This window comes from Cololabis saira, chromosome 19 (genome assembly GCF_033807715.1).
Source record: "Cololabis saira isolate AMF1-May2022 chromosome 19, fColSai1.1, whole genome shotgun sequence".
Taxonomy (NCBI): Eukaryota; Metazoa; Chordata; class Actinopteri; order Beloniformes; family Belonidae; genus Cololabis; species Cololabis saira.
In genome coordinates this window covers 19,839,871-19,867,742 of record NC_084605.1, presented here as the reverse complement: position 1 = coordinate 19,867,742, position 27,872 = coordinate 19,839,871, and the positions used below count along the sequence as shown (strand labels likewise).

The following is a 27,872-nucleotide window of genomic DNA, read 5'->3' as shown; positions in this document are numbered from 1 at the left end:
TGGCTTATATGGATTGTTTTGATGTATAGCAAATAAAAATACTCCATAAAATCGTAGTTATAGCATGCAGAAATGTAAAGATATGCTTAGGCGGACTTGTTCTATGGCAAGTCATAAAGGGTAAAGGAAGAAAACGAGAATGAAAGAAATAGAGATAAAAAAAATAATGAAATAGAACAGGAAAGGCGCCCTCAAAGTATATATTTCGGAGCACAGCAGTCTATAATGTTTATTTGTGTGATAAATATCTGAAGCGGTGATTTACAGCAGTCCCTGAAGCAGGCAGCGGCATAGACGTGGCCGCGGCGCCGTGCTGCGTTCAAGGCCCGTCAGAACAACCAGTGACTCTGCATTGCAGCCCGAGCGCTGCTGCCGCGACACAACAATGGCGAGTCCCGGTCCCAACAGCAAGTCCACGGGCTCCGGGAACATCTTTGGAGCCACGTCGCACCAGCTCCACCAGCAGACACAGAGCAGCAGCATGCAAGGTAGGCGACCACCGACTCTGTTCCACACTTTCTCATTTCAACTACACGCCGCAGAGTTGTAGAAAAAGACAAATTTCTGCTTTCCAAAAGTAAAAATATCAACGTGAAGCGCGATCGATGAATTCGGTCATTTCCGGGCGCAACTTTCAAAATAAAACTAAAGTCTTGTCTGTCTCAGGCGAATCAAATAGATAGATAAATAATAGTATAAAAAAGAATGCAATAAAAAGTTAATAAAATAAAACAACTTGAAGACGGAATTGATGATTAATGCCAGTTTTGATCAAAGAAAAAAAAAGTATTTTATGCCGGTACTATATAACTATACACTGAAGGCATTGTGGTTGCAAACAAATAGCTTGAATACTTACTTTACAAACTTTAAATGACAATAAAAAGAAGAGGTTATGTATCATCGTCTGACTTCTAAAATACTGTAACACATGATGTGTAAATACATAGATAGTTGTGAAAACATACTGTTATTGCTCATAAGACTAAAAAACAACATTTAATTATAATAAAAGTCAAAATGCATTGGAGTGATGTCAAAAACTGATAAGTGAAAAACATTTAACGACATAAATAAACTCAATTTTAAGTATTGCTTTCAGTTCAATATACCACTAATGTAGATATTTAAATCTGAAAGCTGTATAATAATTGCGGTGGAGCTGGTAGGGGTGTAAATCCCAACTTTCTTCATGAAACAACAATACATTTGTTAAATGGATGATGATTCATTGTTTGCCAATTTCTATATATGTGTATATATATATACACATATATATATATATATATATATATATATATATATATATATATATATATATATATATATATATATATATATATATATATAATGTATAATAATATGTGATATGTTGATTGGACACAATCACTTCCATTGATCCATTGAACTAAAATATCCTTTCACATTTATTCAAGGCGAATAAATGAAAAGCTATTTTACAAAAGTCTCCTTGATGACATTTATTATTTAATTTATGTAATTTCTGATCAAAATGTTTCATATTGTATCAGTGCTATTGGATCATTCATCATTGAGTAGATGCATTGATGTAGATTAATGGATTATTACACCCTTACCAGCAAGAGTTGTGCTTTTAATTTGAAGGCTGTCCCCGTTCAGTCTCGTGTTTCTTTGTTTAACTGGAGGTTTCTTCACACGGCTACTGCGTTAGCAGCGATGCAGAGGACTCAGCTGAGCTGTAGACCGACAGGCCTGCAGTAACTCAGGAACATATCACCACTTTTACAGTTAGTTTCTTTGTGACAGACCCTAAAGTGTCACGTAGAGATGCGTGTGAGCCCCGTCCGGCGCACAGAGCCGTGTTTATGAGCGCAGGGCTGCTCCAGGGCAGAAGGGCCTACTCTCAAACACCCCCCCACACAGTCCCGGTGTCAGGGGCACACAAATGAACTGATTTTAATCCCATTAAAGCTGGATATTTTATTTTGTTTATAGCCGTAAACCGAGCCGTTGTGTGTGTATTTAAATTTCGCATTTAGACCATCTTTGACCAAAAAACGTCATTATTTCTAACTAATATTTGTTCTGCAGCCTTGGATAGTAAAGACTATCAAACACAGTTTGTGATTTGCTCTAGTTTAGTTCAGTGTATGAGGACATAACAGCTAGGCTGCATATGGCACTTTTCCACTACTGTAGTACCTACTCAGCTCCACTCTCCTCCACTCGGTTTGGTTCTTTTCCACTAGGGGTCTAACGTGCGAGTAGATACTTTTCTGTAACTACTCTACCGAGGTTCTAAGTGGCTGAGTCGGCTGTATCTGACGTCATCACACTACAGGCCACCGATTGGTCGGGGGTTGGAGTCAGACATCTGAGGCCCAGTTTACACGGGGCAAAAACTGAGGCGTTTTCATGCGTTTTGGCCGTTCGTTTACACGAAAATGGAGGTCAAAGCCCCCAAAAACGATCATTTCTGAAAACTCCAGCCAAAGTGGAGATTTTCAAAAACTCTGTTTTCACGTTTGCGTCTAAACAGAGAAAACGGAGGAAAACGGAGATTTACGTCACATTATGCGACAGAAACGTCGTCAGCAGCGTCATGAGTGCGACCTGTGTTTACAATTTGTTTGGCCACCGTCAATATTTTCTTTTATTTTACCTGTTTTAAATTCTCTCAGACTCTCGTTCCGTCTTGGAAGTAAAGCCTGAATTATGGTCCCGCGTTAAATCGACGCAGAGCCTACGGCGTAGGGTACGCGGCGATGCGCGCCGTACGGTGCGTGTCGCCGCGTACCCTACGCCGTAGGCTCTGCGTTGGTGTAACGGGGAACCATAAATCAGCCTTAACTGGAAGTTACACGTGTCATTTGTTGATGTTTTTTACAGGATTCTGATTGGCTGGCATGACGTTAACAGTGTTTTCATGCGGGTCCGTGTAAACTAGGATATTTTTGAAAACGTTGAGGGGAAAATATCCGTTTTTGCAAATACCCGGCTATGTGTAAACGTGGCCTGTATCTGACGTCATCACACTACAGGACACCGATTGGTCGGGGGGTTGGAGTCAGACGTCTGAGTCAGGATGTGACATCAGCAAAAGAGCGACTGACGGCTTTTTGTTCATTTTATTCGACCAGCGCAAAAGTCTGCTCCGTGATCCAACTCTGAGGTGCAGATGTTCATAAACCTGGTGCTGAGGAGAGAATTAAAAAGGGATCTAGACGGGCGATAAGGAACGACCAGATCCACCAGGAGCTCTGTCACTTCATAGCTGCTCGTGGCTAACAATGGACTTTTCAGCAGCACCGAGGCAAACAAAAAAATTAAAAATCGTCGCAGATTGAAGTTTCTCTCACTCTCATTTTTAACTTGATATCGAACACAAGCCACAGACCCAGCAGCACATACATCCTCTCCTCCAGGTTCTACATCTTTAGGGTTGTTGTCTTTTTCGTTTAGATCTCACAATCAAATACGTCACAGCAGCTTCGCTCCAACCTCATACTTCTGCTCCAGGTACTGAATTGTTATGGAAAAAAAACCAGGCCGATTTGAGTCGAGCCGAGCTGAGATGAGTAGAGCTGAGTAGGTACTAGTGGAAAAGTGCCAATAATCTCTAAAACCGAAAGAACTTCATGGGATCATTTTTGATTAGTGAAACCTGAAAAAAAAAGGGCTTTAATTTCAAAGTGAATTGATCAAATATGGATATGGAGGTAGTTGAGACCAGATTTGAGAGCAGGGTTTTGGATTGGTGCTGATGGTGCCTGGCACCATATTGGTAGCTACGGCTGTTTCTCAATGGCGCCAAATTGGGACTTGTGTTCTTGGTACTTCCATCAAACTGTTTTTATATTTCAGCGGTGTTTATTAATACAGTTTGGAAGCAAAAAGGAAACAAAATGAAAACGGGTGACTACTAAATATAAAGTTAGAAGAACTATATTCCCATGTGAGGACGTCTTAAAACCATGTTTAACTTTGTTTTTTAACTCCTTTCTCTTCGAAAGAATATTAACATCTTAAAACTATGTTTTGTTACACAAAAACAAAATTATAACTTTTTTTTTAAATTGTTTTTGCTTGTTGCTTGGTGCAAGTCGACACAAGTCTCCACTGGAAGCATCCTCCGTTTAAAAAACAGGTGGAGTGAAAAACATCCAGGTATTTTCCTCTGATGCGTTCTTGAGAACCGGAACAGAACTTCAGCAGCAAGTGAAGTCGTTTCACAAGAACACAAGTCCAGACAAGGACGCGCATTGAGAAACGGCCCGTCTGTTCCTATAGTTACCAGCACTGCCATTACATGTCCCGATGCAGCAGGCGTTCCCAAGCCCTGCTGCAAGAATTGTTTTTGTTCCTTTTTTGTGGACCTATGTGGTCTAAGAAGGTGTAGTTGCTTGAAAGGAAAAAAAAAGACTATTTACTGCATTTTCACCGGTTCAACAAATGTTTAATATCAAATTTGACCATCGCCACGATTGCTGTTGTTAACTGGACCTGGTCTGATGCAGTCGAGATACTGAAGTAGAAGGGAAAATGTTTGTTAGTTCCAGATTGTCCGTTGCCGTGTCTGAGGTACAATAATAAAGAAAGGAGAAACACGTTTAGCTTCGTTGTACCAGGGTGGCGTCCCGTCCAACGTACCGCCGCTTAATTTTAACTCCTCCCAGTGGAGCCCATTTTCTTCTTCTCTGCAGCAAGCGTGAATGTCAACTGCAATGTTGCTACATAGGTGGCGTAAATCATGCGTAAAAAAGACTAAAAACAATAATAATGGAGCTTTTTTTCTTCCCTTTTACCTGTTGAATCCGAAGCTGCGAATCGGGAGCCAACTCGAGGCCAACTTCGTTGGCTACTCTCCTCCCACCGCTTTTGTGCGGCGTTAGCATCGCTGCTCGACTGTTTCAAACCACGCAACTCAACTGTGTAGCGAGCAGGACAAACTTTTGATTGGCGACAAAAGCACGCCAGGAGCAGCTCCAAGTTAAACATTGATACCGTTAATAGTCGCACTTTATTTACATTAACTCGTCAACGTAAATAAATTATGACTATTCCCAAACATGTGAAATCTGAGTGAATGTTTTCCTCTTTTGATTGAGCCTCCAAGGCCCAATCAAAACAGTCTGTTAGTGAATTAAAAAAGCTTGGATCTTGAAGAGATAACTTTGGTTTCACCAACGTTCGGTTCAAACAGGTATTTATTTATTTATTATTTATTGGATCCCCATTAGTCCGCATAAATATGAAGACTATTCTTCCTGGGGTCCACATTAAATCATACAATTAATCAACAATACAGCATTTATACAAAGAATTACATAGATCAATTAACCTGAAAATATTAACATAAATTTCTCAGTGCATATGAACAAATACTAATGATAATAATATGAACATTGAAAAATTAACACGAATGGATTCTTTTAACGTAGTTTTCTAATAGACTATTAGAAAAGGAGGTATAATGGCCGTTGTGCACATGTTATTTTACTGGGGAAAAGTGCGGCGTGTGGGGTCAGGCAGGATGTTGTTGCTTGAGCCTGAATCATACTTTTACACTCTGTGAAAACATCTAACACAACAATGTCATCTATCCTGCAGTCAGCAGATCTGAGTTGCATTTCTCTGTGACAGATGTCTGGCATCAAATATTTTATTTAAACTTTGCAGAAACCAACAGCTGCTGGAGATGTCAAAATGAAACAGGTATTCCTTCTTTTAAAATGCTCTTTCGTATGTTATTTGATATTGTTTATGTCATGAATTGTGCATTCCACCTTTCTTCTTCTCTTCATTATTATTATTTTTTTTAACTTTTTACAAATTTTTCTTTCATTTTTTTATTTTATTTTTCATTTTACCCATTAATCTGCATGCTTTTTTCCCAGTTCTTAGAAGGGGGCAGGTATAAACACAGTAGACAGACCCCGTTTGATAAGACAGATGTTGTAATGTGGCTGTTTGAGGGGCGGCGCCTCAGGTGTGCTGCTGTTTCCCTGACCCTTCACAGCAACTGTACATACACCCTCGTAACCACGTCACACCGACTTAGACCACCTGCCTCTTGTATATTTCACCTAAAAGACCTTGTGCATTGGCTTTACAGTGAGACGGAGGAGTATCTGTTTTTATGTCCCCATCATACGAGGCACTGACTGCAATTGTCAGTAAAGGTCCGAGCTTCCAAGTTCAGTTTTAGGCAACATGATCAACCGGGAAAAAGATAGCAGCATTGCTGTACTAGATGTTTTGGTAGTTTTTCCTTTCCGTCTCATTTTGACCTGCCCAGATGTATAAACTTGCTGACTGGATTTGCAAAATATTAAACATTACAATCTGTGCATCTCTGTGGCAAATACAGAAAAAAAATACAGAAATTATTTAAAAATATACGCTTATCAGTCATGCAAACTTCTACCACCTTTTTAATCCTATTTTTTGCGTTGAAACATAATAAAACCCATTGTACAAGGTCTTAATATAAAACCAAAACAACCGTAGGCAAATAACAACAAAATACTTTTTTTTCATTGTGCCCTATATTTAAAAAAAGTAGAGTTCAAAAGAGGAAAAATGTGTGGACAACACTAAGTACCCCCTCATTGCTTCAGTAGGATTTAAGGGGGTACGTTGGTGCCAGGTGATGCTCATCTTTGGCCTCTGATGAACTGATCTTCAGCAGTAAAAGTAGATGTTTCTTCCTTTTTAATGGACATCCAAGAAAATAAACCCCAAGGTCAAACTGTGCAAGAGTCAGAGAAATACAAAGGAAAATACATGACCTACTTCCTGGACCCTACGGGCTTCCCTGAGCATACTCAACATTAGAGACAGGAAAAACCGGGTGGTGTCTGCGTTAGCAAGCTGGTGACATCCACGCAAGACGCTATAGGCCCTTTTAGAAAGACTTCAGAAAGTCTGTGGTAGGGCTGGGCGATATGGACCAAAAGTCATATCTCGATATTTTCTAGCTAAATGGCGATACTCGATATATATCTCGATATTTTTTCTGTGCCTTAATTGGGGTTTCCCCCAAAGCATTATAGCATAGCATCTCTGTTAGCTTCATTTTTTTCTGAGGCAAACCCTTAAAAAAACAGTCAGTTTTAATACAATGCCTCCTGCCAAATGTCACACAGGTACCTTTATTAACAGAGGTCTGCACAATATCAAAATGTATAAAACAAATGAAATAAAAATAAACTGCCTGCATATATAGAATAAAAATGCTTCTTGAATAAAATAAAACAAATATCCCTTTCCTGCATAACAATTTAATTAAAATACACTGTGCAATTAATACAATGTAGACAGTAACAGGCAGACTTTTCCACTGAGGTTGACAGTTGTGCAAATAACAAAACATTTGTGCAAATCTCAAATAAAACATTCAAGTCAATTTGTCACAAAATAAGCTTTATCAAAATCATAAAAAAAAAAATGTTAAAAAAAAAAAAAAAAAAAATTTAAATCGATATAAACGATATTGTCTCGTACCATATCGTGTTTGAAAATATATCGATATATATTAAAATCTCGATATATCGCCCAGCCCTAGTCTGTGGGTGTGTCCAGTTCTTATAAAGACTCATAAAGTCACACAGGTAATATTGCTGCTGAAGGTAGATCTACAAACAGGGGCATGCATCATGGCGGTACTTAGTATTGCCTACATTAGTTTTAAAAACATTTTTTTTCTTTATTTTTGTTAAATAGTGGCACGATTTAAAAAAAAAAAAAAAAAAAAAAAAAAAAAAAAGTGCGTAATAAACCCATTATAATCACATGAATTCTGATTCGATTAAAAGGAGATTTTCACATGACTGTAAGTCGGTCTGTCATTGGGCTTTGATCAATACCAGTTCCACTGGAAATACAGGGCAATTAAACCCGGATGCTAGCAGTGCACAGAGTAGGGTTGCCACCTTTCAGAAATAGAAATAAGGGACGCCCTGATTTCAGCAGCGCAGGAGCCAAAAAAAAAGGCCCCAAAACTTCTAAACTGAATAAAAATGTGTTTATTTTATATGAAAAAACAAAATGCTTTGATTTAAAGTTTAAAGTGCTTTAATAGCATTGAATTTTCATGACGTACAGACAGCCAACCATACTAGCAACTGAAATATCCTCCTATGCTCTGTATGTCCACATCAGCCCAGATGTAATATAGCCTACAGGTGAAGAATATGGTGTAAAAGTTAATTTATTTCAATAATCCAACTAGAATATGGTGTAAAAGTTAATTTATTTCAATAATTCAACTAGAATATGGTGTAAAAGTTAATTTATTTCAATAATTCAACTAGAATATGGTGTAAAAGTTAATTTATTTCAATAATTCAACTAGAATATGGTGTAAAAGTTAACTTATTTCAATAATTCAACTAGAATATGGTGTAAAAGTTAATTTATTTCAATAATTCAACTAGAATATGGTGTAAAAGTTAATGAAAATACGGTACAAATCGTGTCCCGTATTAGTTCAATACGGGACGCAACATTTTTTTCTCAAATAAAGGACAATTCCGTATTTTACGGGACGGGTGGCAACCCTAGCACAGAGCCTGACACGTCAAAATAATAACCCCACCCTCTCCATTCAACTGTCGGCGCTGCCAACAGCGACCCACTGGCACTCATGCCCGGAGAGAACGTAGTAAAATGTTTTTTCTTCACTTCAGGGTTTCAGATAAGCCTGTCTGGAGTGCCCCAAAGTAAGCACACGAAAGCACACCAACCTCTCCTCCTCTTTTTTTTTTTTTTTTTTTTTTTTGAGATCGTTTCAGTAGCCTACAGTCGTTTCCTTCCCTCACCGAGCCGTTTACGGCTCGAGACCGCTCACGCCGCTGCCCGGCGATTCTTGATAAATGCTCATGGATGGCCGGAGGAAACGGAGGAAAGGGGGCCACTGTATTCTAGTGAAAGTGCCTGTGTGGTGCGCTGGTAGTTGGGGAGTCTGTCCGCTGGTTTCTGCCGTTGACCTGCCGCAGGATTCAACAATGGTACCGAGGGGGTTACTTCACACCGGTGGCTCGTTGGTTGAGGGATCGGTTTGCACCCGTGCTGGTTGGACACGCATGGCAAAGAGGACTCAACACTTAATGTCAGCACCCGGGTCTAAATTACAGCCAGATTCTGGAGCTGCGCACCCCGGCAGGGGGCTTCGAATCCACCTACTGTAAATCTATGGAGCCAAATCAAGGCCAAAAGTTTTGCTAATTTGAAAATAAAATTTGAACCTGAAAATTCTTTTTTACAGTTTCAATTTTATTTTTTTCAGTATCAGATCTTTTTTTCAGTTTCAAATCTTTTTATTTCAGTTTCAAATCTTTTTTTCAGTTTCAAATCTTTTTTTTTCAGTTTCACGTCTTTTTTTTTCAGTTTCAATTTTTTTTTTCAGGTTCAGACTTTTGGCCCGGATCTGGCGTGGGGCGCGTGGCATCAACTGAGAGGGGCGTGGCATCATGAGTGACAGCAGAACAGAGAAGGCGGGGGACGTTCCTCAGTCATGTTGCCTTCAGGAAACGTAGGTTGCAGAAGTTATCAGTAGAAGTATGATTCAACACTGTATATACACCATATTCAGGTGATTGGCAGTGGAAAAAAACTGATACTAGTGACACATTTCTGTTTATAAAGCTGTTTTAGACCGTACTTGGTAGTATGTGGAAGTGGGAAATGTCAAACTTTAAAGTGTGGCTGTTGAACTGTACAGTCTGGCATAGTTTATTGCTTTTATACTGCGATTGGTGCCAAGTACGGTCTAAAACAGCTTTTTAAACAGAAATGTGTCACTAATATCAGTTTTTTCCACTGCCAATCACGTGAATATAGTGTATATAAAGTGTTGAATCATACTTCTACTGATAACTTCTGCAACCTACGTTTCCTGAAGGCAACATGACTGAGGAACGTCCCCCGCCTTCTCTGTTCTGCTGTCACTCATGATGCCACGCCCCTCTCAGTTGATGCCACGCCCCCCACGCCAGATCGGGGCCAAAAGTCTGAACCTGAAAAAAAATTTTGAAACTGGAAAAAAAAAAGAAGTGAAACTGAAAAAAAAAAGACGTGAAACTGAAAAAAAAAGATTTGAAACTGAAAAAAAGATTTGAAACTTAAATAAAAAGATTTGAAACTGAAAAAAAGATTTGAAACTTAAATAAAAAGATTTAGAACTGAAAAAAAGATCTGATACTGAAAAAAATAAAATTGAAACTGTAAAAAAGAATTTTCAGGTTCAAATTTTATTTTCAAATTAGCAAAACTTTTGGCCTTGATTTGGCTCCATATAAATCCAGTTGAATTTAATTGGACTTTTATCTATTTCTTGATCCGACTGAAGTGCTGTCTGAGTGTTGGGTCATTTTGATATCTTAAGGGAACTCTTAAGGATTGAACTGCACATTTTGATGGTTACCACCGGAGTTGTTTGAGCAGAGATTCCCAATCTCGCCGTCCTCCTCTTCTAAGACCTTGGACACACGCTGCATGGGTTTTCTGTCAAGGCGTACAGCTCGAAGAGTTATCACAGGATTGGGAACCTCTGTACCTGTCCACACTGTGCTTGTCCTCAAAATGCTTCTTCTTTTTTTTTGCTTCTTTCGATCTTGAGACGTGCTTGAGATAAGGTTTTATTGTCATTTAACAACAGTTATGGAAAGAGCTTCTTTTTAAAGCCCCGTTCCAAAACGACGTTGGGACTCCACAATGATTTCATCTTCTCACAAATACATAGTATTTAATTCACAGTAGGACATGTTTAAACTGAGGACGCTGACCATCATTCAGAGGGAAGAAAAGGCTCATTTTTATTTTGATAGAAGCAACACGTCTCCAAAAAGTTGGAGTAGGATGATTTTTACCACCGTGTAGCATCTCCTCTTCCTTTTAAAAACAAACTAAAAGAAGCCCCGTTCATGTGATGGATGCACCACGAGGGTCAGCATCGTCTTGCTGAAAGATGCAAGGCCTTCTTTGGAATAAAAGCCCTTTGGATACAGTATGAGCAGATTTTTATGACTTTCAAGCATTGATGTCACAACAGCCGTTGGTCGATCTGCGTTTGAGGGACGGGTCTTATGGGACGGTTAGACGTGCCTGTACCACCACTTAGTACTTCTGTACTAAGCATTGCTGATAAGGTGAAAGGTCCTTCAGAACAGTTTTCTAGTTTAGTTCAGTTCGTTTTAGTCCGGAGACAACGTCCGTGTTTCTGGATCAAGGTCACATACGGCTCCTTCTTGGCTTGATAGAGCGTTGACCTGCATTCATTGATGACTGATCCAACTTCTGGAAGTGTTTCCGAGCCTGGATCTGTTATGACAGAATCCTGTCTGTATTTAATGAAGCGCTGCCTGAAGATCACGGCCATCCAGACCCAATTTCCAGACTTTTTTGAGGTGTGTTGCTGCCATGAAATTCAAAATGTAGCTTTTATTTTTTAACAAAAAGGGAAACATATCAAAACGTTTCACATGTTTTCAGTGTTCTCTTGTGAATGAAGTAAGAGCTTGTGTTTTTCAGTGTCCCAGCTCTTTTGAAACGGGGCTTGTCCGATGTTGCAGGTGAAAATGCGGGCGCTAGTTTCACGTGGACGCTTTTAGGGCTTGTTTTTGTTAATTTTGCTCGGTGCACTCGTGAAGGCTTATCTCAAGTGTGTACAGGCATTTCTGAGGCCAGGCAAGCTTTTATACCACAGCTCAGCCAGCCAACCTAGCGCACAAATGCAGCATCCGTGTTGTTGCATATGTTCCTCTTTGTCCTGCCAGGTAAACGCAAAGCGCTGAAGCTGAACTTCGCCAACCATCCTGCAAAGCCGACGTCCAGGCTGCCGCTCAATCCCACGCCTCCTTCTTTCCAGAACCCTCACATGTGAGTAACGGCGGTCGGGGAAACACAGCTTGTAGACCGCTGGAGAAACCCTCCGCGATGTCACCCAAAGGTCTTCTGAAGAGCTCCACAAAGCTGGACAAGTCATCGCCCTATAAAACAGATCCTATTTATAGGGATGGGCGGTATGGACTAAAAAATGTATCACGATAATTTCTGGCATTTATCCCGATAACGATAAAAATGACGATAAAAAAAATACCAATACAACTCCACCTTTGTAACTATAAATCTATCACCACATTCAGTCTTTGGAGCCCCCAAAACACTGCTCTAAAAGAATACTAAATGCTACTAAACTACACCAATGGGAATTTATGTTTCTTTCTTTCTTTCTTTCTTTCTTTCTTTCTTTCTTTCTTTCTTTCTTTCTTTCTTTCTTTCTTTCTTTCTTTCTTTCTTTCTTTCTTTCTTTCTTTCTTTCTTTCTTTCTTTCTTTCTTTCTTTCTTTCTTTCTTTCTTATTTCTTTCTTTCTCTTTCTTTCTTTCTGGCTTCTTTCTTTCTCTTTCTTTCTTTCTTTCTTTCTTTCTGGCTTATTTCTTTCTTTCTTTCTTTCTTTCTTTCTTGCTTATTTCTTTCTTTCTTTCTTTCTTTCTGGCTTATTTCTTTCTTTCTTTCTTTCTTTCTTTCTTGCTTATTTCTTTCTTTCTTTCTCTTTCTTTCTTGCTTATTTCTTTCTTTCTTTCTTTCTTTCTTTCTTTCTTTCTTTCTTTCTTTCTTTCTTTCAGGCTCATTTCTTTTTCTTTCTTTCTTTCTTTCTTTCTTTCTTTCTTTCTTTCTTTCTTTCTTTCTTTCTTTCTTTCTTTCTTCCTTTCTTTCTTTCTTATTTCTTTCTTTCTCTTTCTTTCTTTCTTTCTTTCTTTCTTTCTTTCTTTCTGGCTTATTTCTTTCTTTCTTTCTTTCTTTCTTTCTTGCTTATTTCTTTCTTTCTTTCTTTCTTGCTTATTTCTTTCTTTCTTTCTTTCTGGCTTATTTCTTTCTTTCTTTCTTTCTTTCTTTCTTTCTTTCTTTCTTTCTTCCTTTCTTTCTTTCTTATTTCTTTCTTTCTCTTTCTTTCTTTCTTTCTTTCTTTCTTTCTGGCTTATTTCTTTCTTTCTTTCTTTCTTTCTTTCTTGCTTATTTCTTTCTTTCTTTCTTTCTCTTTCTTTCTTGCTTATTTCTTTCTTTCTCTTTCTTTCTTGCTTATTTCTTTCTTTCTTTCTTTCTTTCTTTCTTTCTTTCTTTCTTTCTTTCTTTCTTTCTTTCTTTCTTTCTTTCTTTCTTTCTTTCTTTCTTTCTTTCTTTCTTTCTTTCTTTCTTTCTTTCTTTCTTTCTTTCTTTCTTTCTTTCTTTCTTTCTTTCTTTCTTTCTTTCTTTCTTTCTTTCTTTCTTTCTTTCTTTCTTTCTTCCTTCCTTCCTTCCTTCCTTCCTTCCTTCCTTCCTTCCTTCCTTCCTTATTCCTACCTATTTATATGAATCACCTTGTTCTGTTAGATCTTTTCCAGAAGTTAATACACTGCTCAGTAGCAAAAGTAAGGACAGCTAGCTGTTTACACCCTTAATAATGCATACATTAGTTACTTTATATACTTTCCCCTGGTGCAGCACAAAAATATTCAGCTATGTACAGATGTCATGGATGTGAACTCTAAATATGTTCATTTCTGCTGTAAATTTGGACCCTAGTGGCCGGTAGAGAAACTGCAACTGTTCCTATGTCTTAGATCTGGGGTGTCGGACTCCAGTCCTCGAGGGCCGGTGTCCCTGCAGGTTTTAGATGTTTTCCTGCTTCATTGCACCATGATACAAGTGACTGTGTCATTAACAGAACTATCCAGACTTTGATGACAAGCTGGTGACGATGATTAATTAGAATCAGGTGTGTTAAAGCAGTGAAACATCTAAAACATGCAGGACACCGGCCCTTCTGGGATTCAGTTTGACACCTAGATGGACACAACCAGGAAGTTAGAATCGTGGTGCTTGGGCTAAACCGGTTTATGGAGACAACGATGTTTCTTTTTTTTATCGTCGCACCACTGCTGCAGTCTCCAGCAACGCGCCGAGTTCATATGAGGCTTTTCTGTGATGGTAAAATGTCTAACCCAGGGGTCGGCAACCCAAAATGTTAAAAGAGCCATATTGGACCAAAAACACAAAAAACAAATGTGTCTGGAGCCGCAAAAAATGAAAAGTCTTGTATAAGCCTTAGAATGAAGGCAACACATGCTGCATGTTTCTATATTAGTTATAACTGGGGGGAGATTTCTTTTTCATTATGCACTTCGAGAAAAAAGTCAAAATTTTGAGAAAAAGTCGAAATGTCAAGATTAATATTGAAGTACCTTCTTGAGAAAAAAGTCGAAATGTTGAGAAAAAAGTCGAAATGTTGAGAAAAAAGTTGAAATGTAAGATTAAAAGGGAAAGGAAAAAGGAAGAAAGAAAGAGAAAAAAAGGAAAAAAGAAGAAAAAAGGAAAAAGAAGATAAAAAAGAAAAAAAAGGAAAAGAGAATAAGAGAAGAAAAAAAGAAAAAAGAAGAAAAAAAAAAGGTGAAACATTTTTGAAAAATCTCCAGGGAGCCACTAGGATGGCGCTAAAGAGCCGCATGCGGCTCTAGAGCCGCGGGTTGCCGACCATTGGTCTAATCGGATATCAAAAGGCAGTAATTATCTCATGTCTCATCATATTCTTATGTACCTTTTTATTTTTAGGTACCTTAAAAAGACCACAGATCCATAGATTCATGCATAAGTAGCTGGATTGAAGTCTGAAGTTGTTAACTGACTGCCACGACCAGCTCTGGGTTGGCCTTGAAGGTTCTGGGGGGGCATGTCTATCGCTCAGCTGGGGGTCTGGACCAGCTCTGGGCGGGCCACCGAGCCAGACTGGCCCCGGGTGTCTGGGTAGCGTCAGTGGGCCACCGTAGCTCAGTGGCAGCTAAGCCAAAGCTCTGGCAGCCATTTATTTAGGTTCTGGTGGTCCTTATTTCAGGTCTGAAGGACAGATTTGATCAGAATGGATGTAGCATCATAAGTTAGCATAAGCATAAGTCCATTTTTGGATTAACTGGGGTCACATGGAGTCAAGATGGTACCCCCCTTAGCTTAACCACGCCTTGGAAACCCAGGGGTGATGTCACGGAGGGTTTGTCCATTTCTTTTTGCAGTCATTAAATGTGACCTCACTGATCCGTGTTTGTCCAGAGAACGTCTGCGGACACACAGCATCGAGTCCTCCGGGAAGCTGAAGATCTCCCCGGAGCAGCACTGCGACTTCACCGCAGAAGACCTGAGGGACCTCGGGGAGATCGGCCGTGGGGCGTACGGCTCCGTCAACAAGATGGTCCACAAACCCACGGGCCAGATCATGGCTGTGAAGGTAACCTGCTGACCTGACTGGCAGTTTCCTACATGACATGTTTGATAGTAAAATTGACTTTACTCCTCTTTTCTTTTTTTTTTTTTTTTATTTTATTAGTTTGCACACAATAAAATTAACACTTGCAATCAAAATAGTAAAACAAATGTGACAGGAGAGGTCAAAAAGCCAACAGGCTTATGCAACGGACCTCCCCTCAATTTAGGAAGTAAAACAGTAATTATAAAAAATCAAAAAACAAAAACAACAAGACGAAGACTATAAACAAAAACAAAGAAGGTTTGACTACATAGTAACAGATCATCAACACACAAAAAAAAACAAAAAAAAAACAAACAAACAAAAAAAACAAAAACAAAGAAAACTTGACATTTTTTAAATGTGAATTAAATGAGATGATACATTTCTTTTAAAAATCTCTAGAGAAGTAGAGCTTTTGATAATGTGAGATTTGGAGTTCCATATCTGTACACCACGATATCTGAGGGAAAACTGGCCGTGTTTAGTTTCATAAAAAGGAAAATAAAAATGATTAACCTGTCTAGTATTATATGAATGTATTTGAGAATTATAAGTGAAAAAATTTCTAAACGATAGTGGTAAAGAAAAAGGCAAAAACATATGTTTCTATAAAAACTTTTGTAGGTTAGTTAGGATTCTTGGTGGTTTTCTTATGAAGATATTCTTTTATTGCTTTTTTCAAAGTCCAAAGTTTAGATAAGCTGAGCCGACTGTGATGATGTTTAGATTTTAGAAGCTTCTGATTGGCTGACCGACATCACTTGAGTTAATTGATCTTCAAACACAAAGGCCTCATTTCATGACATCATGGAAAGATCTAAAGAAATCAACCAAGACGTGTTCAAAGAAACGTTTTGTTCATCCTTTATGTAACTGAAGGTCCTACGTTCACCTGTTTTACTTATCAACTCCGTGGGAGCACACAGGAGTCTTCAAACCTATCGGGAGAGAGATGAGGTCTCTGTCCCAGAGATAAAGGTGGTTTGTTCTGAAAGGTGCAAAACAGATGGCTTAAAAAAAGAGAGAGATTATCGTTATTTACAGTAAAAGCTGCTCTGTACCAACATGAGCTGAAAGGCCACACGGGGAGACAAGGCCACGCCCCGAAACCACCAGTAAAACAAGGCGGACTAAAAGGTTTTTAATCTTCTGAGACATTCACAAAGTGGTCCGATGGGATTATCATCGCCAAACAAATGCCAAACTAAGAAGCACGGAGGCGGCATTATCATGTTGTGATGCTTTGCAGCCAGACAGGCCGTCACACTTCACCACGCGTCAAGAGGAAGTGACATAGGCTAAAGCTTGGTCGCGTGTCGGTCTTTCAAACGGACGGTGACCTCTTAAGGACGACAACGTGATCCAAGTGGCCTCCATAAAGAGTTGGTTGGTGCTGGAAAGGGACGTACAAGGCAGAGGAATGGGTCTAGAAGCTTGTGGAGGGCTAGCCGACACATCTGAGCCTGGACGGATTCTCTGAGTCTGCTGAGAAGTAATGTTTGTTTTTATTGGACAGTCGTAGAATAATTTGAGTCTTAGTCGAGACCTATAGTAGATCAAAATGCTTGAAATTCCCCAAAAAAGCTCCAAAGAATACAGTTTTTGTCCTCCGGGACATTCCGACTACCTTGTTTTTCATCTGTATTGTCTCCCGCTCGGTGAAGGCTTCTGTCAAAAAAGGGTAAAAACCGTAGTTGATGTCTCGTAAGAGCCTCAGGTATGTGGTTAGGTAATTTCAGAAAGTAGAAAATGAAAAGCAGCTGGATTTGTTTCTCTTTTGAGGATATTATTTGACGTATTTAATAATCGGGAATGACTTAAAAAATGTCTGAAATGAAAGTGAGAAATCCAGCAAACCTTTCCAGGACTGTCATTATTTCACATATTCAACACGTTCCAGCTAATTTGAATGAGCTCATACTTGCTGTCTCAAAGACATCTTTGACTGTAATCTGGTATTTTATGAACTGATAACGTGGTAAATGGGATGCTTTGAAGTTTTTGTTTGTTGTTTTGTCATATCTAAAAAGCATTCCCTTGATTAAAGACAGTAATATACCCCCATACTACCAGATCTCCACTGCGATCCACGATCCCTGACTTGACATCATCCACAAATCGCTCACCTTACCTTTAATCCTGCCTTTCTCATATCTGACAAAGTGAAAAGGTTGCAATTGTAAACACAGCCACGACGAATGATGACAAGGGCTTCAATTTGCAGATTTATTTATTATTGCCTTTATGCATTCCTCCGGTGATGGTTGTGATGCCCTTAGTGCTGAAGAGCTCGTTGCTCTTTTTAATTCTACATGCGCGAACATCTTAGACTCCATTGCTCCTTCAAGGAGCAAGCGCTCCAAGCCACCCTCTGAATTGTGGATGAATGACTCTGTCCGTGCTCTCAGACGCTCGTGTAGGCGTGCTGAGAGAAGATGGAAGAAGGACAAGTTGCATGTTTCTTTTGGGATCCTGAAGGACTGTTTATTGGAGTATCAGAGAGCTATCAAAGCTGCTAAAACTGGTTACATTCGCAACCTTGTCTCCAATAATATCGATAAGCCCAAAGTTCTGTTTAGAGCTCTTGATTCTCTTGTTAACCCTCGTGATACTGCCCCCATTGTACCCACGGCTGCTCTCTGTGATGACTTTTTAAATTTTTTTGTTGACAAAATCTCCTCTCTTTGGGCTGTACCATCCCTAGCAGCTCCTGACCCTTCTGTTCATCCTACATGCTTAGCTGTTTTTGATCAGTTTGAGCCAATATCACTGTCCTCACTGTCAGATGTTGTTCGTGAGCTACGGCCCACTAACTGCCTCTCGGACAGTATTCCCTCTCGCCTTTTTAAAGAGGTTTTTTCTTCACTTGGTTCTTTTATTCTTTTCTTGATTCATGCCTGTTTTAGCTCAGAGTGTCCGTCAGTTGCTTTTAGACGTCCCGAAATCTAGGCTCAAAACTAGAGGTGACCGAGCTCTTGCGGTGGCCGGCCCTAAGCTGTGGAATAGTTTGCCACTAAATGTTAGATCTGCCCAGACCCTAGTGGTTTTTAAGTCTTCTTTGAAAACTTATTTATTTTCTTTGGCTTTTAGTGTGTGACAACTTAGTTCCCCACATCTGTGTGAAGTGATTGTTTTTTATTGTATTTTATTACTATTTTATTGATCATTTTAGTATGTTAGTGATTTTATTGTTTCTACACTGGGTACTGTGTTTTTCTTTTGGTATTGTTTTATTTTCTTGTATGCTGTACAGCACTTTGGTCGACCTCGGTCGTTTTTAAATGTGCTTTATAAATAAAATTGACATTGACATTGACATTATTCGGTCTTGTAAGTGAAAATCTGCATTATTATTGTTTATTTGTTTTCCGTGTGCTCGTCAGAGGATTCGCTCCACTGTGGATGAGAAGGAGCAGAAGCAGCTGCTGATGGATCTGGACGTGGTGATGAGGAGTAGTGACTGTCCCTACATTGTCCAGTTCTACGGCGCCCTCTTCAGGGAGGTCTGGCAATCCCACAATAACCTCCCGTTTTCCTAATTTCTCTCTTCGCTTGAACTTTGCTATTATTCACCCAGCGAACTGAATTCTTGGTGGAAGCTAACCTTTTACCTCTTGGTTTCAGGGCGACTGCTGGATTTGTATGGAGCTTATGTCTACCTCATTGGACAAACTCTACAAATATGTTTATTGTGCATTATATGAAGTCATTCCAGAAGAAATATTAGGCAAGATAACATTAGCAGTGAGTAATTCATTCATGTTTTCTCCTTAAATCTTGGTCGTGATAGCCATAGCATCGAAATAAAAAAGGTTTTTATCTTTTCTCACGCAGACCGTTAAAGCACTGAACCACTTAAAAGAAAACTTAAAAATAATTCACAGAGGTAAGTTGTACTTTTTGTTTCAGCACATCCTCAACTATCAGTTTATGTTTCTCTGAGTGGATTCATCCTTTTCTGTCTCTGAAGACATCAAACCTTCCAACATTCTCATGGACCGAAAGGGCAACATCAAACTATGTGACTTCGGCATCAGCGGCCAGCTGGTGGATTCCATAGCCAAGACCAGAGACGCCGGCTGCCGGCCGTACATGGCGGTAAGCAATCAGACGCAATAACTCGCTAATGTGTCGCAGAAACTCAACACTTCAATGAGATCCTTGAAATCAGATACAATCATTTTATATTCTTCAAAATGTGAAAAGGGAGATCTCCATTAAATAATGTTACACATTTAAAGCCACCCTATGTAGTAATGCAGCTTCTAACCATATGGGGACATATTTATCGGCTGTGCTGACTAAAGAGCCACTGACAATACTGGACAACATTGTAAAAGAGCTGAACATGGGAGAAAAATACATTACAATTAAATAAAAAAGTAAGAATAATCAAATAAAAACAATAATTAAACATCTCACACTGAGTCGAAAGTCAAGCAGAAGGTCTAAAGCCGTGATTCCCAACCCCCGGTCCCCGGACCGGTACCGGGCCGTAGAGCCGTTACTACTGGGCCGTGAAATGGCTTGTGTTCCGATTATAATTAGGGCTGCAACGATTCGTCGACGTTGTCGACAAAAATCGATAATCAAAATTGTCGGCAATTGTCACCAGACGTTTTTTTCCCAATGGAGTGAGGCATCTCACTTCACTTCACCTCATACAATCTCTGCTGAGAGCCGCGCAGCACCACAGCTTTTCTTCTTTTTTTTTTTGCGTTTCAGTTTTATAATAGATCCATGGTTTCAGCGCAGCTGCGGGTAACAAAACTTCAAAAGTTCGGGAGCGTTTTAGCCTGGATACAAAGAAGACTTGCAAGCATAGGCGCCGAATTATGTTTTTGCTGGTGGGTGCTGAATGTCATGTAGTGTCGTTTCGCACGAGATTCAGCAATTCAGCAACGTAGATTCAACAGCGGTAACGGACATGAACGCCGCACACACACACACACACACACACACACACAGACACACACACACACACAAATAATAATCAAATTCTAAACAAATTCGGGTGTTCATCTGAGAAAAAGGAGGCTATATTTCTATAGTTCATAACCAAGATCATTCTTTCTTGCATCTTGATCGTATCTGATCTACAACAGTAGAATTTAATTTTTTTTAATTTCACCGTGCGCCTAGTGACGGCATCTTGGCGGTGTCCAATAGGAGAGAAAGTGCTCGAGGGAGAAAATAAAAGTTGCAGCTTGTAGATCAGAGACGATCAAGATGGAAGAAAGAATGATCTTGGCTGTGTGTCTGTGTGAGGAGCTGTGGGATGAGACTGCAGGACTATCGGGACATTATTAAAAAGGGAAAAAAGTGGAGAGAAATCTCACAGAATTTGGACATACCTGGTGTGTTTAAAAGTGGTAGAAATGTGATATTCTTTTGATCTTTTAACAATAAAATGTTAATTTAAAATAAAATATAGCATTTCCATGCCTCATATCGGGATCAATTGAATCATTGATCAATATATGGTTATGAAAAGACCACTATTTTTCATTGAAGTACCCATCTTTCTCATGTTTATTATCATTTGCCACATAATTAAAGCAACCTCATACTAAATTTAAGAAAAAATTACTAATTATCCGATTAGTCGACTAATCGTTTCAATAATCGGTGACTAGTTGACTATTAAAATAGTCGTTAGTTGCAGCCGTATTTAAAATGCATTGTTTTTTTCGAAAATGTTTATTAAAATTGACATAAATTGTCAACCGGTCCATGAGCTTTTTGTTTATACTTCTGCTGGTCCTTGGCACGAAAAAGGTTGGGAACCCCTGGTCTAAGGAGCAGCAGTTTTACAATAATTCAACCACAAGGATGCATCTCCAAAATATTTGTTGAGCGCTGCTCCAAACTGTAATCTGGCTTATTTTGTGCTGATTTTCGAGCAGTTGCTTTTTCCTCAGTTCCATTCGGGGCTTCGTTGTCCTCATGGGAAATTTTATTCACAGTAGCGCTAATGACAACATTAAATACGCAAAACAGAACAAGCGGCCTAAAACACAACGTATTATAAATATCAGTTGAAGAAGGGTCTGTGGAATGATGAAAGCAAACATTAGCCAGCTAATAACGTGCTATAAAACTGCTTTCAAGAGTTAACTGTGTTTATTTATCGCACTTGGAATAAATGAAAAATCACAGTAGACTGTAAATTAAAATTATAATCTTTTAATAGAGGATGGCCATAGGTGACTAATGCTGACGTTGTCTTCCTAAATACCTGACTGTACCAGATAAGGCAAATGGTCGAAATAGCGTGAATTAAAAATCTGTACGAGACCATTTTGTTTACATTGAAAAAAATGCAGTCTTCAAACTAGTATTTTTGTTTGTTTTCAGCCTGAGAGGATAGACCCGAGCGCTTCCAGACAGGGCTATGATGTCCGCTCTGATGTGTGGAGTTTGGGAATCACTCTGGTAAGACAGAAACTTTGTGTGTTGTCTCCGAGCAAGTTGGAGAGCCGATTCGTGAGCCCACAAGGTTTGTGTTTGCTTTCAGTACGAGTTGGCCACGGGGAGGTTTCCTTACCCCAAGTGGAATAGCGTTTTTGATCAGCTGACACAGGTGGTGAAGGGAGACCCTCCTCAGCTCTGCAACTCGGACGAGAGGCAGTTCTCCCCCAAGTTCATCAACTTTGTTAACCTTTGGTAGGTGTCATTACGTAAAATGTTCCCTCATCTGAAGGTTTTCAGGTGCAGCTGGGTTTCTCAGAGACCTTTTTGCATTTGCCACACCTCCTCTGACCATGTGACTCTAAAGTCAAGCAAATCTAAAGTTCTCCGCTTCAAAGTATTTTTCTTTTCCTTTTTTTTTTGCCATTTAGCCTTACAAAGGATGAATCAAAAAGGCCGAAGTACAAGGAGCTTCTGGTAAGTCGCACTGATTAGTTTAAAACTCAAATTCTGTGTTGACGCTTCATCCACACATTGAGGTCGAGAATATGAAAATGTAAAAAAATAAACGAGTTACAAGGCACTTGATCCGGGCAAAATTAGAGAAAATATGTATTTATTCCTTGTAAAGTTCAAAAGCTGAACTTTGAGGACAAATTCCTACATGAAGGCTGATTTTCTATGTATTTCATCAATCAGGTGAACGCAAACACCAATGTTCGCTCCGGCCAGAGTTTCTGATCGCAAGCAAGTTATGAAGTCCATTTTTATAGCCGATATAATAGTAAAATAATGTATAGATGGCAGGAAATATAACTGAACCAGCAAAATCGATGCCAGAGGGTCAAAATCACTGAAAATGGGCAAATAACTGCAATCGGTGCATCTCTACTTTATGACAACATTCATCTAAGCACGCTTTGGAAACCTGCAGTAATTAAAGTAAAAGTATTTTGCAAATTCTTTGTGTATGTTTACGCAAAACATAAACTTTTCTTTTTAACGCCGTCATATGAAAAGTTTTACCAGGTCTTAAATAAAATAAATACAAGTTTAATAATAACTAAATTAGTGTAGCAACTGTGTGTGAACATCTAAATACTTTTCTCTCAGTAGTAGCCAGGGGCAGCTGATCTAATACACTTCATTAATTGATTATCAATCAGCAAGTGTGAGGACTTTTTATGCGTATGATAACAAAATATCATGAAGGAAGGACATCAGCAATGATCTTAGACAAATATTTATTGCTGCTCAAAAGTATGGAAAGAGTTGTGAAGTACTTCCTAAGGAATGTAAAATCTTTTGCTTCACAGTAAAAAAAGAAAAAAAAATCACAAATGAAATGAATTGAGGAGCTGTGCTTAAACGGGCGTTAGCTACTGATAACGTCACATAAAACTTCATATTGATCTTCTATGTGATTATAACTTCAAATAACGTTAATATTACTACAAGTTATCACTGCGGACGTTCCTTGGACTTGCAGTTCAATCGTGAGATGTTAAATTATGTCAGGTGCCGTCGTTTGTTTTAAGACTTTGTCTATCCAATTTAAAAAATTTCCGATTTTTCTGTCTTCAAAATGTTGAACCTTAGAAGTAGACATTTCGTACAGTTATACCTGCGGTGCATTGTTGATGTCATGCTCCAGCTAAGTAAATATTTATTTAATTTTTGCCTAAATCTGAGTTCACAGTAAACTAACAATCACGTCGCCCTGAAACTGTCTGTCTCCTCCAGAGAGATTCTTTTATTCTGATGTACGAGGAGCGCTTCGTGGACGTCGCCAGTTACGTGTGCCGCATCCTGGATCAGATCCCGGCCTCCCCCATCTCCCTCATGTATGTTGACTGATGCCAAGGAGGGGTTTCCGGGGGGGGAGCGGGGGCTGGGCGGGAAAGAGAGGGGGCACCCAATCTGTACTGGGTTGGACTCCAAGCTTTGTGATGCAACGCTCGTCCTCGGCCGCCTGTTTGTTCACTCGTTCCAAAGAACAAAGGAAATAAATCCAAATTGCCCGGTGCAATGAGATTAATATAAATAACCTTTCCCTGTCCGTCACCTCAGAATGTTGTCGTCTATGTTCAAGCAGAAAAACCTGAAGATGTAACATGTCTACGGAAAATGCAATGCATCTTTTTGTGTGACAAAAGGAATATATATATATATATATATATATATATATATATATATATATATATATATATATATATATATATATATATATATATATATGCACACACACAAGAAAACAGAGTCTACCAAATGAAATGTTGTGACGACCATGTCGTATGAACAAAATAGCCTCTAAACGGATTGTTCATTGTGGACTGTACGTATGCATATGTGTGTTCATGTGCAGATGTGTGCTGATACCGACCGTCTAAAAAGACGTTTCACACCTGGTCAATGAATGAGTATGCAAACGCGTTTCTCTTCTGGAAGCTAGCGAGTTCGGTAACGCGACCTCGCTTATTTTTTATCCCAGTCTTGACTTTCTGATCTAAGACAATCAACATTTCTCACACCTGGTGCTGACCTCGGTATGCTACGAACGTGGTTTTTGTTTGCGTCACAGAGCTAAGCATGTCTTTTTTGCTAATTTTTCCTAAAAAGATAATACCCCACTGTCCGGTATTTAACTGCAAAGCAGCGGAGTTGCTAATTCAGTCTGAAAAAGAACCGTGCGTCAGTCCACAACGCTAGCCCAGCCTGTGGTTCATAAGGGAAGACGCGTTCAAAACAACTGCAGAAGAAACAGTCAAGAAGGAAGAGGAATATGATCATAGAAACTGATTTGAACCAAAACAAATGTTCACGGATCATAGAAATATTGCAGTTGAGCCCGTTTGAATCGGTTAATTATGTGTAGCTGAACACCATCATCATCCTGCAGATGGTTTCCGAGGTATGAAAGTGTGGAGGTGTCTGTCTGGTATTTAGCGACTGTCCGGGTTAGCTGCAGTTTCAAGCTCACATTCTTTTTCTCTTTTTTACATAAATGTCGTCTAACTCGGTGGTTCTCAACCGGTTTGACTTCGGGATTCACCATCCCTCCTCAGTGACACGCCGTGACCCACACCAAAGAAAATGTGAAACTTCTCAAATGTATTTAGTGAAAAGATGGTTTAGACCTCAGATTATACAGAATTAACTGCACAAACATGAAAAAAAAAACAAAAGTGCAACAACTGAGAAGTAGTTTGGGCCCCAACCAACCGGTTGAAAATCACTTCTCTAATTAATTAAAGTGCTAAAACAAAAGGTCTGTTAACTAAAAAAACAACAAAGACAAAGCTAGCATCTAGAATCCAGCTTAAATCAAAGATTCATTAGCATCCAACATAATTTGTTTGGTTCTTTTGCAATAAAGATTCTGAATACGTACAAAACAAATTATAATAACCTATATTATAATAAAATTCTGTTTTAGCATTAGCTAATGGTACGTCTACTTTTGCTGCAACTGATATATATTAAAAAAAACGAAATCATGAAAAGACAGATTCTTAACTTTGTGACTAAAGCAAAAAGAAAACACACAATAGGGACAAACTGGAGCTGATCCATTGCTTTATTACCATGATTTTTACTTTTGGATATTATGTAAATGTATATGTATAGGTTCATCCTAATCCGCTGTTCTTGGCGGCTCAAATGTTAAGGCTCGTTCTTAAACACAGACGATCAAATCAGGTGGGAATGAGCGGAGAATGACCCTTGAATGAGCCTTAATCGTCTTCCAGAGCCTGTCCACGGGACCGTACGGTTTAAACCCATCCACACTGATCACAGATCCACCGCGATGCTGTGCACAGGTAGCAGCAGTAACCAAACAACAGCAAATGCTGCTAAATCACAAACTATCCACTTCTAAACCACAAACGTCAGAGGGGGGAATCAGTTCTCACCGGGTTACTGCCCTTTGAGCCCCAAAGTCATGGTGGGTTCCTCCTGTGATTCGGCACGTGTCTGGTTTGACCCAGTGATATGTTGTGGCTGCACCAAACAGAATGCATCTCCATAGTCCAGAATGTGGTGTGTCACCTGCAGCGTCATCTGCGCTCATTTATTTTTTTATTTTTTACCAGATTTGAACATATTGGGGTGTGGGAAGTACTATTCCGGTTAGTCCCACTGCTGCACAGAAGGACGAGATCACACTTCACCATGCAAACGGTGCTACTAAATGACACTGTAGGGACCCATCACAATAAAAGACATAAATGGATGAGGCTGTTTTATTTTATTTATTTATCTATTTATTTTCTGACATTTCCTTTAAAAAAAACAACAGCATTTTATCTCGTCCTCTTGTGTTTTGAAGCCTGAAGCCCAATGATTACACTACCGGTATGTGCTTCTCAGTAAAACTTTAGAAAATGTTCAGACAGCATGGTATGTGTGTGATTCAGCCCAAACAATATACTTAAAAAAAAAAAAAAAAATCTCTTCCTGGTATTTTTGAAAAGTAGGAAAAATAAAGATCACCACCGTTATACTAAACAACAAAGGGATTAACAATTATGTTCAGTAAGCGCCATTTGATATAGCCTGCATGCTATTAAGCCAAAAGGTACACACAGTTTGAACTATTACATTATATAATACAATATATAATATTCAAGTACTTGTCATTGTTTCTATATTAACTTAAAAAATCAAATCAATTTCTACAGGTTAATTGGGACAGTTGAGGACAATAAGTGGCATGAAGACTTCTGGCCTGACTAGCGGTCCTAATGGGTAGGGGGAGTACAAACATACGCAGAAGAAACCATCTCTGGAGGCTGTTGGAAAGGCTTATAAGCAATCAGAGAAACGAAGCGATGGCAAACATCTCGACTGTTTCTGAACAGTGGCTCTCAGATGGTCCCGTGTGAGCTGGCGCATGAAATCCAGTCCTGTTGCGACTGGTTTGGTACGTTTTGTAGTGTTGGAATTGGCTGTGGGTAGGAATGTCCGGCCAGGCTTGGAAAATTCAAAAGGAAAAATATTGAGAGATCTGTTACCACATTGGTCATGTTGTCGCTATATAAATAAAATTGAATTGAATTGAATATAATCTTCTGTCAGAGCCAGGTATCTTACGACTCCGTCTACTAACTAGCCCATTAAAATACATCTTGAAAATGGCGTTTTATTGTGTCCCAGCGCAATTCTTAAAAATAAAAGAAGCTAAATGTAAAAGAAACTCAGCTTTTTGAGACTGAGAAAGAATCAGATTTGATGGAGTTGTGGTAACAGAAGTCAACACTATGAAAGCATGCCACGTTACTGCACATAACGTTTGTATCTGCAGCCTTAGATACATCGCGGTATCACATTCTCCCTTTGCGAAACTGACATCCAGAGTTGGTCTCTTCTCCTGAATCAAGACCGGGAAAACACGCTCCTTCATCAGTTTTTGCTTGTGTACCACTCCACATGGCGATGATGCATCAGGTCAAACCCTACGGCACAATGGGGGCATCATCGTACATAGTGTCTGTGTACACCGTTCTTGACGACTCACCCAAGATTAAGCAGATCCAAGTCATACAGCGTCTTGGACTCGTCTTATAGAACTCCAAACGTCACACGGTGTGAACCCACCTTAAGCTGCATTGAGTTTTTAAGGAGTTGAGATTCCCTCATGGTTTATTTATTATATGGGTCCTACAGGTGTCAGCTTTTTTGGAAAATTGCACCATTGTGAGATTGTGTAGAGGAAAGCACTGGGGTTAATAAAACGCAAAATGGTGGCCCGTTCAGCATTTTTTAAATGCCGCAACTGAGTTGGTGGAGATGCATCGCGAAGCAGACAGGACTCTCTCTGCGGAGACGTCTGTCAGCTCCGTTCTTTACATTTCTATCTCTAATGCAACATAAGTACGCACCTGAGAACGCCTGCAGACGGAGCCGTTTTGCTGTAAAAACAAACAAAAAAACAAACTCTCCAGGTCTGTTGTTGAGATTTGGGATGCGTTTCCAGGAAGCTAACTTACCACTGGTGAATATGAATCTCCAGGGTACATGTTGTAAAGGATTGCAATTTACTAGAATGTTCATATTAGAATATAAGATACTATTAAGGGCAATGAATATAATAATGTATCTTTATCAAGGGTTACAAATAAAGTTCCAATGGAAAAGCCTAAAAACCTTTTATTGTGTGCTTCTTGTGAATTGCTCATAAATAAAAAGTTACTGCAGAAA

At 39.2% G+C, this 27,872-nt stretch overlaps 1 protein-coding gene across 2 annotated transcripts; it reads left to right on the top strand.

The window, feature by feature from the left end:
- The first annotated feature begins 352 nt into the window (after positions 1-352).
- On the top strand, positions 353-23,555 carry map2k4b (mitogen-activated protein kinase kinase 4b). Of its 2 annotated transcripts, none has more exons than XM_061707914.1 (12): positions 353-488; positions 5,662-5,697; positions 11,760-11,862; positions 15,065-15,239; positions 18,644-18,763; positions 18,885-19,004; positions 19,095-19,146; positions 19,231-19,358; positions 21,618-21,695; positions 21,778-21,926; positions 22,103-22,148; positions 23,415-23,555. In XM_061707914.1, exons 1-12 carry the CDS (start codon positions 386-388, stop codon positions 23,526-23,528), a joined length of 1,224 nt encoding a protein of 407 aa, XP_061563898.1. In that variant the 5' UTR covers positions 353-385; the 3' UTR covers positions 23,529-23,555. The 2 variants fall into 2 exon arrangements, with proteins under 2 accessions (XP_061563898.1, XP_061563897.1); XM_061707913.1 differs by having other exon boundaries at positions 364-488; positions 5,593-5,697.
- Positions 23,556-27,872: the final 4,317 nt, after the last annotated feature.